Raw genomic sequence first — 13757 nt, forward strand, 5'->3', positions numbered from 1 at the left:
TGGTGTTCACTGTTAGCACCGTTGCTACCAATACCCTGTTCTGGAGCCTGGTGTACAGAGATAGAGTGGTGTCTAGTCCGAAGAAGGGTCCCGACCCAAAATGTCACCTAATGCACTGTTAGCATTTATTTCAAGAGGAGTAGAGCATAAAAACCGATGTAATGCTGAGGCTTTATAAGGCACTGGTCGGGCCGCGTTGGGAGTATTGTGAGCTGTTTTAGACAACAGACAATAGGTGCAGGAGTAGGCCATTCGCCCTTTGAGCCAGCACCACCATTCAATGTGATCATGGCTGATCATCCCCAATCGGTACCACGTTCCTGCCTTCTACCCATATCCCCTGACTTTGCTATCTTTAAGAGCCCTATCTAGCTCTCTCTTGAACAACATATCTAAGACCATATCTGAGGAAGGATGTGGTGGCGTTAGGGAGGGTCCAGAGGAGGTTTACGGGAATTATCCCAGGGATGAATTGGCTAACGTATGATGAGCATTTGACGGCACTGGGCCCTGTACTCACTGGAGTTTAGAAGGATGAGGTGGGGAAGCTCAATGAAACTTAGTGAAAGGCCTGGATAGAGTGGATGTGAAGAGGATGTTTCCACTCGTGGGAGAGTGCAGGACCAGAGGCCACAGCCTCAGAATAAAAGGATGTAACTTTAGAAAGGAAATGAGGAGGCGTTTCTTTAGTCAGTGGGTGGTGAATCTGTGGAATTCATTGCCGCTTATGGCTGTGGAGACCAAGACAGATCCTTGGTTAGTAAGGGTGTCAGGGGTTATGGGGAGAAGGCAGGAGAATGGGGTTAGAAGGGAAAGATAGATCAGCCATGAATGAATGGTGAAGTAGTCTTGATGGCCCAAATGGCCTAATTCTATTCCTATGACTTATGAAGTTATGAACTAAGTTTTCAAGGGAGAGTTAGATTTAGCTCTTGGGGCTAAGGGAATCAAGGCAACGGGGTAATGATGTTTGGATGATCAGCCATGATTGTATTGAATGGCGGTGCGGGCTCAAAGGGCTGAATGGCCCACTCCTGCCGGGAGAAACGGTTCCAGAATCCGGAGGTGTGCGTTTTCACATTCTGTACATCTTGCCTGATGGGAGAGTGGAGGAGAGGGAGTGACCGGGGTGAGACTGGTCCTTGATTATGTTGCTGGCCTTGCCGAGGCAGCGTGAAGTGTAAATCGAGTCAATGGAAGGGAGGTTGGATTGTGTGATGGTCTGGGCTGCGTCCACAACTCTTGTCATGCCTTGTGGTCTTGGATGGGGCTGTTGCTTGACCTTGGCCGCCCCTGCGATTCTCCTCGCCAGGGGAACGTGGTAAAGTCGCTGTCTGGGCAAATCCAGGGCTATTAGTTTTAGCGTCATCAACGAGTTAATTGTAGGCTCAATTATTTATTGATGCATTAGTAATGGCTTTGCCAGTCGATGTGTACAGCTGTATTTGTTGTTTCACAGTGTTTATTGAAACACTGACACAGTTGGAGCCAAGCGCAGTAATGATGCGGCGTCTTCACTGCACTGTTGCATTTCTGCAGCAGATTGTGTGCTGGAGGATTAGCGGGATTTGGAGCCGTTCAATGCTCGACTCCCTTTGGGAGACGGCAGGATGGTGGCGACTCTTAGAAACCTTCAAAGGTGCAGATTACAGAGATGCAGCATGGAAACGGCCCACAAATGCATGATGATCATGGATAGATATGTTTATGGATACAGTGTGGTAGCAGGCCCTTCAGCCCACAAATGCATGGATGATCATGTACGTTTTTGTTTAGAGATAAAGCGTGGAAACAGGCCCTTCGGCCCACAATGATTACGCCGAATATGATACCAAGTATTGATCGGCCCATCGAGTCTGCGCCGACCAGCGATCACCCTGTAACAATTATACCAGAGCCAAATAACCTACAAACCTGTGCGTCTTTGGAGTGTGGGAGGAAAGCGGAGCCCCCAGAGAAAACCCATGTGGTCACGGAGAACTTCTGTACACACGGACAGCACCTGTAGTCAGGATCGAACCTGAGTCTCTGGCTCTGTAAGGCAGCAACTCTACCACCGTTAATCTCAACTCATCTGCCTGCCTGTATGTCATCCATATCTCTCTTTTCCCTGCACTTCCCTGGTACCTATCTAATGGCCTCTTAAGCCATTATTGGTGCTGCATAAAATTATTCTCTAATTATTGGCCAACAAGGGGGGGGGGGGGGGCCTTTGGTCTATGTTTTTATAAAAGACCATGCGGAGCCTTTGGTCTATGTTTTTATAACCGAGCTGAGGTGGTATCTCATGTCTCGAGCCCGCTGTGTGGTCGGGGGATGTGACTTGGTTGGTGGTCCCCACAGATAGGCCCAGCACACCACCTTCCAGACACAGGGCAATCTACCCACGCAAACCACTGCTTCAAAAATAGACCCACCACCCCCCACCAGCAAGACATTGGTGAAGCCACATTTAGCATATTTCTCCCTCTCCCCTCTCCCCTCTCCCCCCCTCCCTCCTCCCCTCTCCCCTCTCCCCTCTCCCCTCTCCCCTCTCCCCTCTCCCCTCTCCCCTCTCCCCTCTCCCCTCTCCCCTCTCCCCTCTCCCCTCTCCCCTCTCCCCTCTCCTCCCCCTCTCCCCTCTCCCCTCTCCCCTCTCCCTCTCCCCTCTCCCCTCTCCCCTCTCTCTCCCCTCTCCCCTCTCCCCTCTCCCCTCTCCCCTCTCCCCCCCCCCTCCCCTCTCCCCTCTTTGCCCCCCCCCCCCTCTCCTTCTCTATGGCTGGATTTTATCTAAGGGCTGAATCGGCCAGTTCGCTGGGCCTTTCAGCGCCCGGCAAGGCTTAAAATCAAACTGCTGCATCGAGGTGATTGTGGCTCCCGATATTGAGGCCCCCGCCGGGCGATGAAAGCCCCCGCGAACAGGCCGATTCAAGCCCCGTGATTCGGGGCGGATGAAGCTGCTGTTGCTGGAGCTTGGAGTCGGTCGCCAACCAGGTCAGCTCCCGATGTTACCGTCCACACGGCCCACGGCCGAAGCCTCGCGTGTGTGCGCATGCACGTGCGCGGCTGCCAAGAAATTGTTTCCCCTCCGTGTTTTGATAGCGATTTCCATGCCTGTCTCTCTCCGCCACCCTCCTGTCCCCCTCTCTGCCCCCTCCATTCTCTGCCCCCTCCATTCTCTGCCCCCTCCATTCTCTGCCCCCTCCATTCTCTGCCCTCTATCCCTCTCTACCCCCTCCCTCTCTGTCGCTCTCTGCGTTGATGGGATGATCTGTTCAGTAGTGAGATGCTGAACTGACGTGATCCAGGGCTGGGGTGGGGGGGATAGATGGCATCTGTATATGTGGAGGGAAAGGTGGTCTGGCGCTCACTAATCCCACTCCTGGTACACTGCTCCCCTGCAGGCCCACTAGCCGAGGGGTGTGCTGCTCTCAGCTGCAGCCGTGCCATTAGCCGCCTGCACCGCTGGCAGATGGGACCCGGCGACAGGTTGGACAGAGAGCCATTCAGCTGTGTGGGTGAGGGTCAGGGAGCTACCCCTCCCCCTCCCGTCCCCCCCGCCCCCTCGCCCCACGGCTCGGAGTACAATCCCCATTCATAAATATTCAGACGGTGAACAATGGAACCTGCTGCCCTTGATTGGTTTCCAATGCGCCGTTAATGCCTATACGTCCCCGACTGTGTGACCCACCTGCCCACTACTCCACCCCCTCACACATCACACTAATTGCCCCGACACTGCTGGCTTGGTACGTTTGCAAGTGGGCTCGGGCCAGGTCTGGACACTTCACACATGATGCCTCGTAGCTCACTACACACTTAGCAACTGCAGATGCAGGTTTGCAAAACAAAGTCACAAAGCACTAGAGTAACTTACAGCTTTAACCTCTCCAGCTTCCACTGTCAGCACGATGGGGTCAGCCACGTCTGTGCAACTACGGCAACGGTTTGGGTGGCACAGTGGCGCTACGGGTAGAGCCGTTGCCTCTCAGCGCCAGGGACACTGGTTCATTTTTGACCCCTGGGCGCTGTCTGTGTGGAGTTTGCACGTTTTCCCTTTGACTGTGTGGGTTGCCTCCGTCCGGGTGCTCCGATTTCCTCCCACATCCAAAAGACGCGCGTGTGAACATGTAGGTCAATTGTTCCTCCATAATTTGCCCCAGACAGTGTAGAGAATGGGTGAGAAAGTGGAATAACATAGAATTAGTGTGAACGGGTGATCGTTGGTCGGCATGGACTCGGTGGGTCAAAGGGCTTGTTTCCATGCTGCATCTCTAAAATGTGGTCTGTGGACAGTCTCGTTGCATTTGGGCTTTTTGGACTAATATTGGGATTTTTTATTTATTTAATTTCTGTTTGCTTATTACATTGTCTATGAGTACTGTGTTTACTGGCCTGTAATGTTGCTGCAAGTAAGAATTTCATTGTTGTGTTGTCAGTACATATGACAATTAAACACTCTTGAATCCTTAGAGTACAATAAAGATTCTTGCTTGCAGCAACATCACAGGCACCTAGACTCCGACAACACACAAAAACAAATTATACATTAATCACGTAAAATGTATCAAGGAAAGATGGCACCTCAAAAACAAGAATATTGTACTTGAGTTTGAACTCATTGTATTTATGTGTGATATATCTGATCTATTTGGATAGTTAATAACTCGTAGCAGCAGAATTAGGCCATCCGGCCCATCAATTCTACTCTGCCATTCAATACATGCAAGGGATAGATAGAATAGACAAGCTGAACCTTTATCCCAGGATGGAAATATCAAATACTAGAAGACATTGCTTTAAGGTGAGAGGGGCAAAGCTTAAAGGTAATGTGGGGGGCAGGTTTTTTTTGTTTACACAGAGCGTGGTGGGTGCCTGGAACGTGTTGCCAGGGGTGGTGGTGGAGGCAGATATGATTGTGCCGTTTCAGAGACCCTTGGGATAGGTATGCGGATTATATATTTAGCTGGATATGTGCCAGTCTTGGGATTAGGTTCGACACGGGCATTGTGGGCCATAGGGCCTGTTCTTGTAATATACTGTTATATGTGGCAAAGTGGTGCAGCGGTAGAGTGGGCCTGTCCCACTTGGGCGTCATTTACGCAATATCATTTACACGTCATGACACACGACGCGCGCATGTGATGCGTGCATGGCGTACATTACGCGCGCATGGCACGTGGTGAGACATGGTGGCGTAGGGAGTGACGCACGATCGTGGCGCCCCAGGGTTTTGGGATTCACTAAATCTTTGCGCGCCACCAGAGTGACGCCCAAGTGGGACAGGCTCTTTATAGTGACAGAGACCCGGGTTCAATCCTGACTACGGGTGCTGTCTGTATGAAGTTTGTATGTTGTCCCTGTGCCCGCGTGGGTTTTCTCCAGGTGCTCCAGTTTCCTCCCACACTCCAAAGACGTGCAGGTTTGTAAGTTAATTGGCATTCTGTAAAATTGTAACTTGTCCCGTGTGTGAAGGGGAGTGCTCGTGTACGGGATGATCGCTGGTCGGTGCAGACTCGCTGCGCCGTAGGGCCCGTTTCCGTGCTGTGTCTCTAAAGTAAAAATTAAAAGTAAAGAATCCGGAGCACGCGGAGAAAATCTGCGCGCTCACAGGGGAAACATACAAACCCCACACAGACAACGCCCCTAGTCAGGATCAAACTCGGGGCTACGGCACTGTAAGGCAACAAATCTACTTCCACATCACTCAGTAGTTGAGGCAGGTACTATTTAAGTGTTTAAGAAGCATGCAGACAGGTACATGGATAGGACAGGTTTAGAGGGATATGGGGCCAAACGCGGGCAGGTGGGACTAGTGTAGATGGTCGGCTTGGGCCAGAGGGCCTGTTTCCAAGCTGTGTGACTCTATGAGTTGTCCAGTGGGTGGGCTGCCAGCGTGGACATTTGGTTTGAAGTGGCTGCCTGCGCTGTTGGAACGGTATCACACAGCGGGCATGCAGCGCGGTGTGGGCACCCGTGTCAACCACTCCCCAGGATGTGTAAATCCACTAATTAACATTCAAATCCTTGTCACTGCTGCTCCCAGCATATTCCCCCAGTCCCTGAAGTAAGATTCCTGTTTGAAACTTACAAAGCCTTTGTGTGTTGATGAGTTTTTTTCCCAGGGGGATGGGGGCTGGGAGATCAGGAACGCAAGGGTAGTTTCTGCGTATCGTATTGATGTATCGTATTATCTAAGAAAAGACACAAAGTGCTGGAGTAATTGAGTGGGCCAGGCAGCATCTCTGGAGCACTCGGATAGGTGACCCTTGAAGGAACCTGCCCCGAATTGTCACCAATCTACGTCCTCCAGAGATGCTGCCTGAGCTGCTGTGTTACCCCAGCAATTTGTGTTCGAAGGAAGATCGCAAGCCAGATCGCAAGCAAACACACTAAAAATAACAAAAAAGACGAAAGACAGACAGACTGTTGGCGAGGCTGCCATTGTCCGGCGCCTTCTGGAGATATATATAGCCTTTCCGCTTACTGGATAGTTCACTATACCTTGGTACATGTGACAATGAACTAAATTAAAACTGAAACCTCTCCCTGATACTTGGCTGACTCAAAGAGAGTGCGCTGTGTCGTCAGATGTCCATTGCCAAAATAAACATGTTTTATGGCCCTGATTTTTATTTCCAAGTTGTATCCTGATGCAAATACCATGCCCACTAGTCTTTCTGTGGGACTGGGCAGAACACGGTGCTGGAGTAACTCAACAGGTCAGGTAGCATCTCTGCCGAACATGGACAGGCGACATTTCGCCTCGTGACCCTTCGTGACAATAAACGAAACTAGGCTAAGCCAATGTAATGAACTCTGCTCTCCCTTCTCTTCCTCCCCGTAGCCCTTGCCAATCGACGATGACTTCTGTGGCCAGGACTTCAACCAGCCGCTGGGTGGGACCACGCTGGTGGAGGGGATCCCTCTCTTCATCGATGGCGAAGACGGAATGACCTCAATCGCCGCCTACGACTACAGGGGACACTCGGTGGCCTTCTTTGGGACCAGGAGCGGGAAGATCAAAAAGGTAAGGCCTCAGGTTTTAATATCGCCAGGTTTGTCCTGTTGCCTCAGCTTTGGGGCCAGTTTTCTGCAGAGGTTTTGCTTGTTTCTGACATGGTCTGGGCAGTAGATGCACACCCAATCCCACATCCCCAATGCCTGAGACCCGGGTTCGATCCTGAGCACGGGTGCTGGCTGTACAGAGTTTGTACGTCCCCCCTGTGACTGTGTGGGTTTTCGCCGGGAACTCCGGTTTCCTCCACACTACAAAGACGTGCGGGCTTGTCGGCTAATCGGCTTCAGTAATTTTGTAAATTGTCGCTTGTGTGTGTAGGATAGTGCGAGTGTACGGGGTGATCGCTGGTCGGCATGGACTTGGTGGGCCGAAAGGCCTGTGTCTGCGGTGTATTGAGCTAAAGTCTAAAGTCATGGAACAGCATATTTTGGGAGAATGAAAAATAAGTGATTTACACAGGAAGTTAGTTAATTTGACCCTCACTCTGCCGTTCATTGTGCAGGTTGGTACATTAATGGGGCCAAAGAACCTCTTTCCGCACTGTGACTCTTAGTAAAAAAAAGTCTAATAAGAAAAGTCGCTGCACAATCTTTGCATGGAGAGGGCAACAGAGAACACCACCCAAAGAAACCACAGGATTTCACCGTACCTGGTACATGCGATAAAAAGAACCTTTGAACCATTGAGGTTGCGCAGTGGGCTTGTCTGTTTTGCGTTGTGTTGGACCTGTTGATGATGTTTGGGACTAGTTTCTGTTGGAAGTTTGCTGGATGTTGGTGGACTTGCATTGACTTGAGTGAACCGATGTGTTTCCATAGCAACTCAGCTGTCTCACATAGTGCTGGCTACATGCAGGAATCTTGGAAATGTTTTGAGAATAAGCCCTTGTGTAATTTTCCCACTCAGTCTTTCCTCAGTCCTGTTTATCTCGCTAGTAAGGAACACTGAAGAGGTCGACAAGAGGAACTGCAGATGCTGTTTTTCTTTTTTTTAAAAGCACATTAGTGCTTGAGTATTTCAATTGGTCAGGCAACATCTCTGGGGAACATGGATGGGTGACGTTTCGGGCCGGGACCCTAACATCACCTCAAGTCGAGTCAAGTTACATTTATTGTCACATACACCAATTGGTGCAGTGAAATTTGAGTTACCATGAAGTACATGAATAAGATAAACACAAAGCTATAGAATTTAACATAAAACACCCTCAACGTTTCTCCACTGTGAGGGAAGGCAACACAGTTCAGTCATCTTCCTCTTGTTCACCCATGGTCGGGGCCTATTGAGGCTTCCGCAGTCGCCGCAGTTTCAGGCCCTCTCGCCGGGATGATCGGAGCTCAGGTTTCGGAACAGAAGAACACTCTCAGCGGTTTGGAGTTTCCGAATCGGCCGCTTCCTACCGGAGACCGCGGCTCCCGAAGTCCACAGGCTGAGCTGGGCGGAGCTCCAACACTGGCGATCCTCGGCGAAAGATCCCAGGCCTCCGCGATGTTAAAGTCAGCACCGCTAGCGGCTGGAAGCTCCGTGGACCACAGCTCCACGGTGTTAAAGTCAGAAGGCCTAACACTCCGGAGCTCCAACACGGTGATCCCGGTGAGGCATCGTCCCGCTCCACGATGGAATCCAGTGCGGCGCGGCCGCTGAAGAACTGGCCGGTCTCCGGCAGGAAAGGCCGCGCCAATCCAGGTGGCAGGCGGGGGGGGGGGGGGGGGGGGGGGGGCGAAGATGCGGCTCGGAGAAAAGACGCATCCACAACCAGGTAGTAACTGCAAAACAGTTTCCCCTCTTCCCCCTTCCCACCACCCACATAAAAAAGACTGAAGAACCACCAAAAACAAACTTTTAGACAGACTTAAAAATAACAAAAAGGATGAAAGGACAGACAGCTGTTGGCGAGGCTGCCACTCTCGATCCATGTTCTCCAGAGATGCTGCCTAACCCGCAGAGTTACTCCAACAATTTTGTGTCTGTTTTTGTAAACCAGCATCTGCAGTTCCTTGTTTCTACGTTTTAACAAATAAACTCAACTTGCTCCGTGAATATGTTCTCTTTTTATTCACATGCTTGTGAGGTGCAGGTGTTGTCTATCCCCGAGAGCAGTTTTCTTTGGCATCATATTCAGCATGCAAATTGTGGGCCGAAGGGCCTGTTCTGTACAGTTCTATGTTCCATGAATGGCGATGTTTGGCTGCGTCACAGACGGTTCTGGAGTCACGAGTAGGCCAGACCCGTTGGGAATAGCAAGTCTTCACTCCCTGACAGCTGAGCCAGAGGAGTTTTCAACAACAATCCAACAGTTTGCCGTTCTCGTTACTGAAACAAACTTCCAGATGTATTTAATTATAGGGGACGTCTGTGTTATGGGAGTTCAGATTCGCCCTCTCGAATTACTACAGGTCCTCCACTGATTTTCCAGCAACTGGTGGTCTGGCACCTCCTTTAATCTGGGTAAAATTACAAGCGCACTCGAAATCTTCCCTGGAAGTCCCCCCCGAAAATGTGGCGCCTAGGCCAGGTGAGGCGTCCGATCTCAACCTCATCGGGACTTCAGCGGCTGATCGACGGGTCAAATTTGCCCCCCCGGCGGCCTGGCCTGGCAGAGCCGTTCCCAAAGCCGACTTCCATGGCCAACTTTGCGGGCCGGTATCCCAGCTCCCTGAGGCCTTGGTCTCTGTTGGTCTGGCAAAAAGGATAATCCAGAAAGGCTCTGGTACCAAGGATGCCGGAAAATTGGTGGTGGACCTGTATCGAACAATCTGAGATAAGGTCGCATTTGGGGTCTGTAGACTGGTCCTTAAGAATAAGGGGTAAACAATTCATAACGGAGACAAGGAAACACTTTTTAACACAGAGAGTTGTGAGTCTCTGGAATTCTCTGCCTCAGAGGGCGATGGAGGCCAGTTCTCTGGATACTTTCAAAAGAGAGCTAGAAATGGTTCTTAAAGACAGCAGAGTCAGGGGATATGGGGAGAAGGCAGGAACGGGGTACTGGTTGGAGATGATCAGCCATGATCACATTGAATGGCGGTGCTGGCTCGAAGGGCCTACTCCTGCACCTCTGGTCTATTGTCCCGACCCGATAAGTCAACTATTCATGTTCTCCCGGCATGCTGCCTGACCCACTGGGTTACTCCGGCATTTTGTGTCTATCTTTGGTATAAACCAGCATCTGCAATTCATTTTTAGTGCATTTTATCGCATTTGGACTATTGTGTTGGTTAATTGGCCTCTTCAGAGTGTGTTGGGAGTGGATGTGAAAGTGGTATAACATAGAACTAGTGTGAACATTGATGAATGTCAGCGTGGACTCATAGTGCCCAAGGGCCTGTTTCCATGTTGTATCGCTCAGCTTAGAGACACGCCTGAACTGTGAATGAAGGTCCTGGCAAAGATCTCGATCTGAAGGATTATTGCGTTCAATTTTGGTCACCCTGCTGTAGGAAGGATGTTGTTTAGCCGGAAAGAATGCAGAGAAGATTTACGAGGATATTGCCAGGGCTTGAGGGGCTGAGCTCTAGGGAGAGCTTGGGAGGGCTAGGATTTTATTCCTTGGAGAGCGGGAGGATGAGAGGTGATCTTATAGTGGTGCATGAGGTTCCCAGACTAGGGGAATCAAGAACCAGAGAACATGGGTTTAAGGTGAGCGGGGAAGCACTGTTCAGAAGCCTGATATCAGAGGGGAAGAAGCTGCTCCTGAGTCTGGTGGTGCGTGCTTTCAAGCTTCTGTACCTTCTCCCAGATGGGAACGGGGAGAAGAAGGAATGACCAGAGCGGGACAAGACTTTGATTGTGTTGACGACTTTCCCGAGGCAGCGTGAAGCGTAGATGGAGTCAGTGGTCGGGAGTGTGGTCTGTGTGACGGACTAGATTACATCTCCAACTCTGCAATTTCTTGCAACCTTGGAACGAGCTGTTCCCAAATCACTTTGCACAGTTTTTATCTTCCCCCCCCCCCCCCCCCCCTCCTAGATTGTCTCTAAGCCTGTCATAGTCTTGCCCGTGTAGACACAAGAGATTGCAGTCGATGGAATGTGGTGCAAAATTAAATCATCTACAACTACAAGAGGTGGCACAGTGGTGCAGCGGTAGAGTTGATGCCTTACAGTGCCAGAGATCAGGGATCGATCCTGACTACAGATGCTGTCTGTACGGAGTCTGCATATTTTCCCTGTGGCCTCCAGGTGCTCCGGTTTCCTTCCGCACTCCAAAGACGGACAGGTTTGTAGGTTGACACGAAAAAGCTGGAGTAACTCAGCGGGACAGGCAGCATCTCTGGAGGGAATGAATGGGTCTGAAGAAGGGTCTCGACACCGAAACATCACCCATTTCTCCTCTCCAGTAATGCCGCCTGGCCCACTGAGTTACTCCAGCTTTTTGTGTCTGTCTTTGATTTGAACAGCATCTGTAGTTCTTTCATACACAGGTTTGTAGGTTAATTGGCTTCGGTAAAATTGTGAAATTGTTCCTAGTGTGTAGGGTAGTGCTAGTGAACGGGGTGATCGCTGGTCGGCGCGGACTCGGTGGGCTAATGGCCTGTTTCCGTGCTGCATCTCTACTGAAGTCTAACTCGGCATTGCCTTTGGCCGCACATTATGGAAAAGGGATATGATTACAATAATTAGATGCCCACATCCGACGTAGCTGCTTTAACCTTGAGTATCAGTGTTGCCTCTGTGTCCTGTCTGTTTGTATTGATGCCTCTTATCCATCGAGAGATTTCACCAAGCTGCTCCTGGTTTTTAATCCCCTTGGACCGAGTCCAACACAGTTGCAAAACTGCTGGCTCACGCGATAGATGATACTACTTCACAAACCAATTATCTAAAAGGGCTGATTTAGCGAACGAGCTCACCCAGAGTCGGGCTTTCACTCTTCTCGTTTTCTTTCGCACTGAATCGTAGGGCAGAGGGACTAAACCATGGTCTTGCCCCTTCTGGAGGGTTGTTGTTGATTGGGGTTTGCCCCTTTGCCAACGTTAATTCCCAAATGTGGGCAGCACAGTGGTGGAGCAGCTGCCGCAAAGCGCCAGAGACCAGGTTTCAATCCTGACAATGGGTGCTGTCTATATGGGACCTGCGTGGGTTTTCTCCGGGTGCTCCGGTTTCCTCCCGCACGCCAAAGACGTGGAGGATTAGCTTTTGTAAATTGGGAATTGTCTCTAGTGTGTAGGATTGTGCTACTGTACGGGGTGATTGCACGCGGTGGGCCAAAGGGCCTGTTTCCACATTGTATGTCTAAATTAAAATCAAATTAATTCCAGCTTAACCACATTCTTCCTACAGCAGGGTGACCAAAGCTGAAACCAATAAACACTTCAGATCGGGGTCTTTGCCGGGACCCTCCATCAGTGTTCTGGCATGTTTGTCTTAGTTTAGAGATACAGCATGGGAAAAGGCCCTTCGGCCCACCGAGTCTACGCCGACCACTGATCACCTGTTCACACTAGTTCTATGTTATCCCACTTTCACATCCACTCCCTACACACTAGGGGCAATTAACCACCAAAACTGCACATCTTTGGGACGTGGGAGGAAACCGGAGCACCCGGAGGAAACTCACGCGGTCACAGGGAGAACGTGCAAATTTCACACACGCCGACATCACCTGAGGCCAGGATTGAACCCGGGTCTCTGGTATTGTTAGGCTGCAACTCTACCTGCTGCACCACTGCGCTGCCCAACTGATTGTTGATTATCATTTTATTTTATTGATTATATACTTACTTGTGTGTTATTGTGTTAATGGGCCTGTAAAACTGCAGCAAGTTAGAACTTCATTAAAAGACACAAAGTGCTGGAGTAACTCAGCGGGTCGATGACAGCAGCCGAGGTCAGGATCGAACCTGTGTCTCCGGCGCTTTGAGGCAGCAGCTCTGCCAGCTGCGTCGCTGCTCCGCAGTTAGGTTGTGGGGACTGGGATGTAGATGGGCCGATAGTGATATGGCAGGTTGAGGGGGACATGGGCCAAATGCGGGCAGGTGGGGCTGGAGTAGATGGGACTTGTTGGTCAGTCTAGGCGAGTTGGGCCGAAGGGCCTGTTTCCACACTGTACGGGTAGGAAGGAACTGTAGATGCTGGTTTAAACCAAATATAGACCCAAAAAGCTGGAGTAACTCAGCGGGGCAGGCAGCATCTGTGGAGAGAAGGAATGGGTGACGTTTCGGGTCGAGACCCTTCTTCTAAAGCCTCATCTAGTTTAGTTTCTTCAGATTTTTGTGTCTATCCACATTGAATGACTGTATGACTATGATTCTAAGTGGAGAAGAGGGCTTGAATGGGTTTGCCGTTCCCTCTGCAGGGGCGGGGGGGGAATCTGGGAGGTGGGAATCGGGACTCACGGATGCGGTGGAGATGTGAGATGAACATCTGCTTTTAGACAGCCAGCTGAGGTCTGACAGAGCAGCTTCTTAAGCCGGTCTCCTCCAGGGGGACGAGAAACCCAGAGAGCTGCAACATGCAAATTAGGATGCAAATTGCCCTATTTACATACGTAATTAGAAGACAAATCGCTTGCATTAAGTAAAAGGTGTCATCTCTCATTATTGCTTGATTCACATTCGCTCAAAACTTGCAGGCAGTGGGACAAGGGTCTTAGAGCAGTGCAGCACACAACAGGTCCGTCGGTCCACAAAGTCCCTGGCCAGCATGATGCTACCCTACCGATAGAGTCGCTGCCTCGCAGCACCAGAGACCCGGGTTTGATCCTGACTACGGGTACTGCCCGTACCGAGTTTGTACGTTCTCCCCGTGACCACGTG

At 50.6% G+C, this 13757-nt stretch overlaps 1 protein-coding gene across 1 annotated transcript in view; it reads left to right on the forward strand.

The window, feature by feature from the left end:
• LOC129704688 (plexin-A1-like) overlaps window positions 1-13757 on the forward strand; it is a 225537-nt gene that overhangs the window by 54835 nt on the left and 156945 nt on the right. The window contains 1 exon segment of the mRNA XM_055647980.1: window positions 6827-7009. Within this exon segment, the coding sequence (XP_055503955.1) occupies window positions 6827-7009 (183 nt within the window).

The sequence above is a fragment of the Leucoraja erinacea genome, chromosome 16, assembly GCF_028641065.1.
Source record: "Leucoraja erinacea ecotype New England chromosome 16, Leri_hhj_1, whole genome shotgun sequence".
Taxonomy (NCBI): Eukaryota; Metazoa; Chordata; class Chondrichthyes; order Rajiformes; family Rajidae; genus Leucoraja; species Leucoraja erinaceus.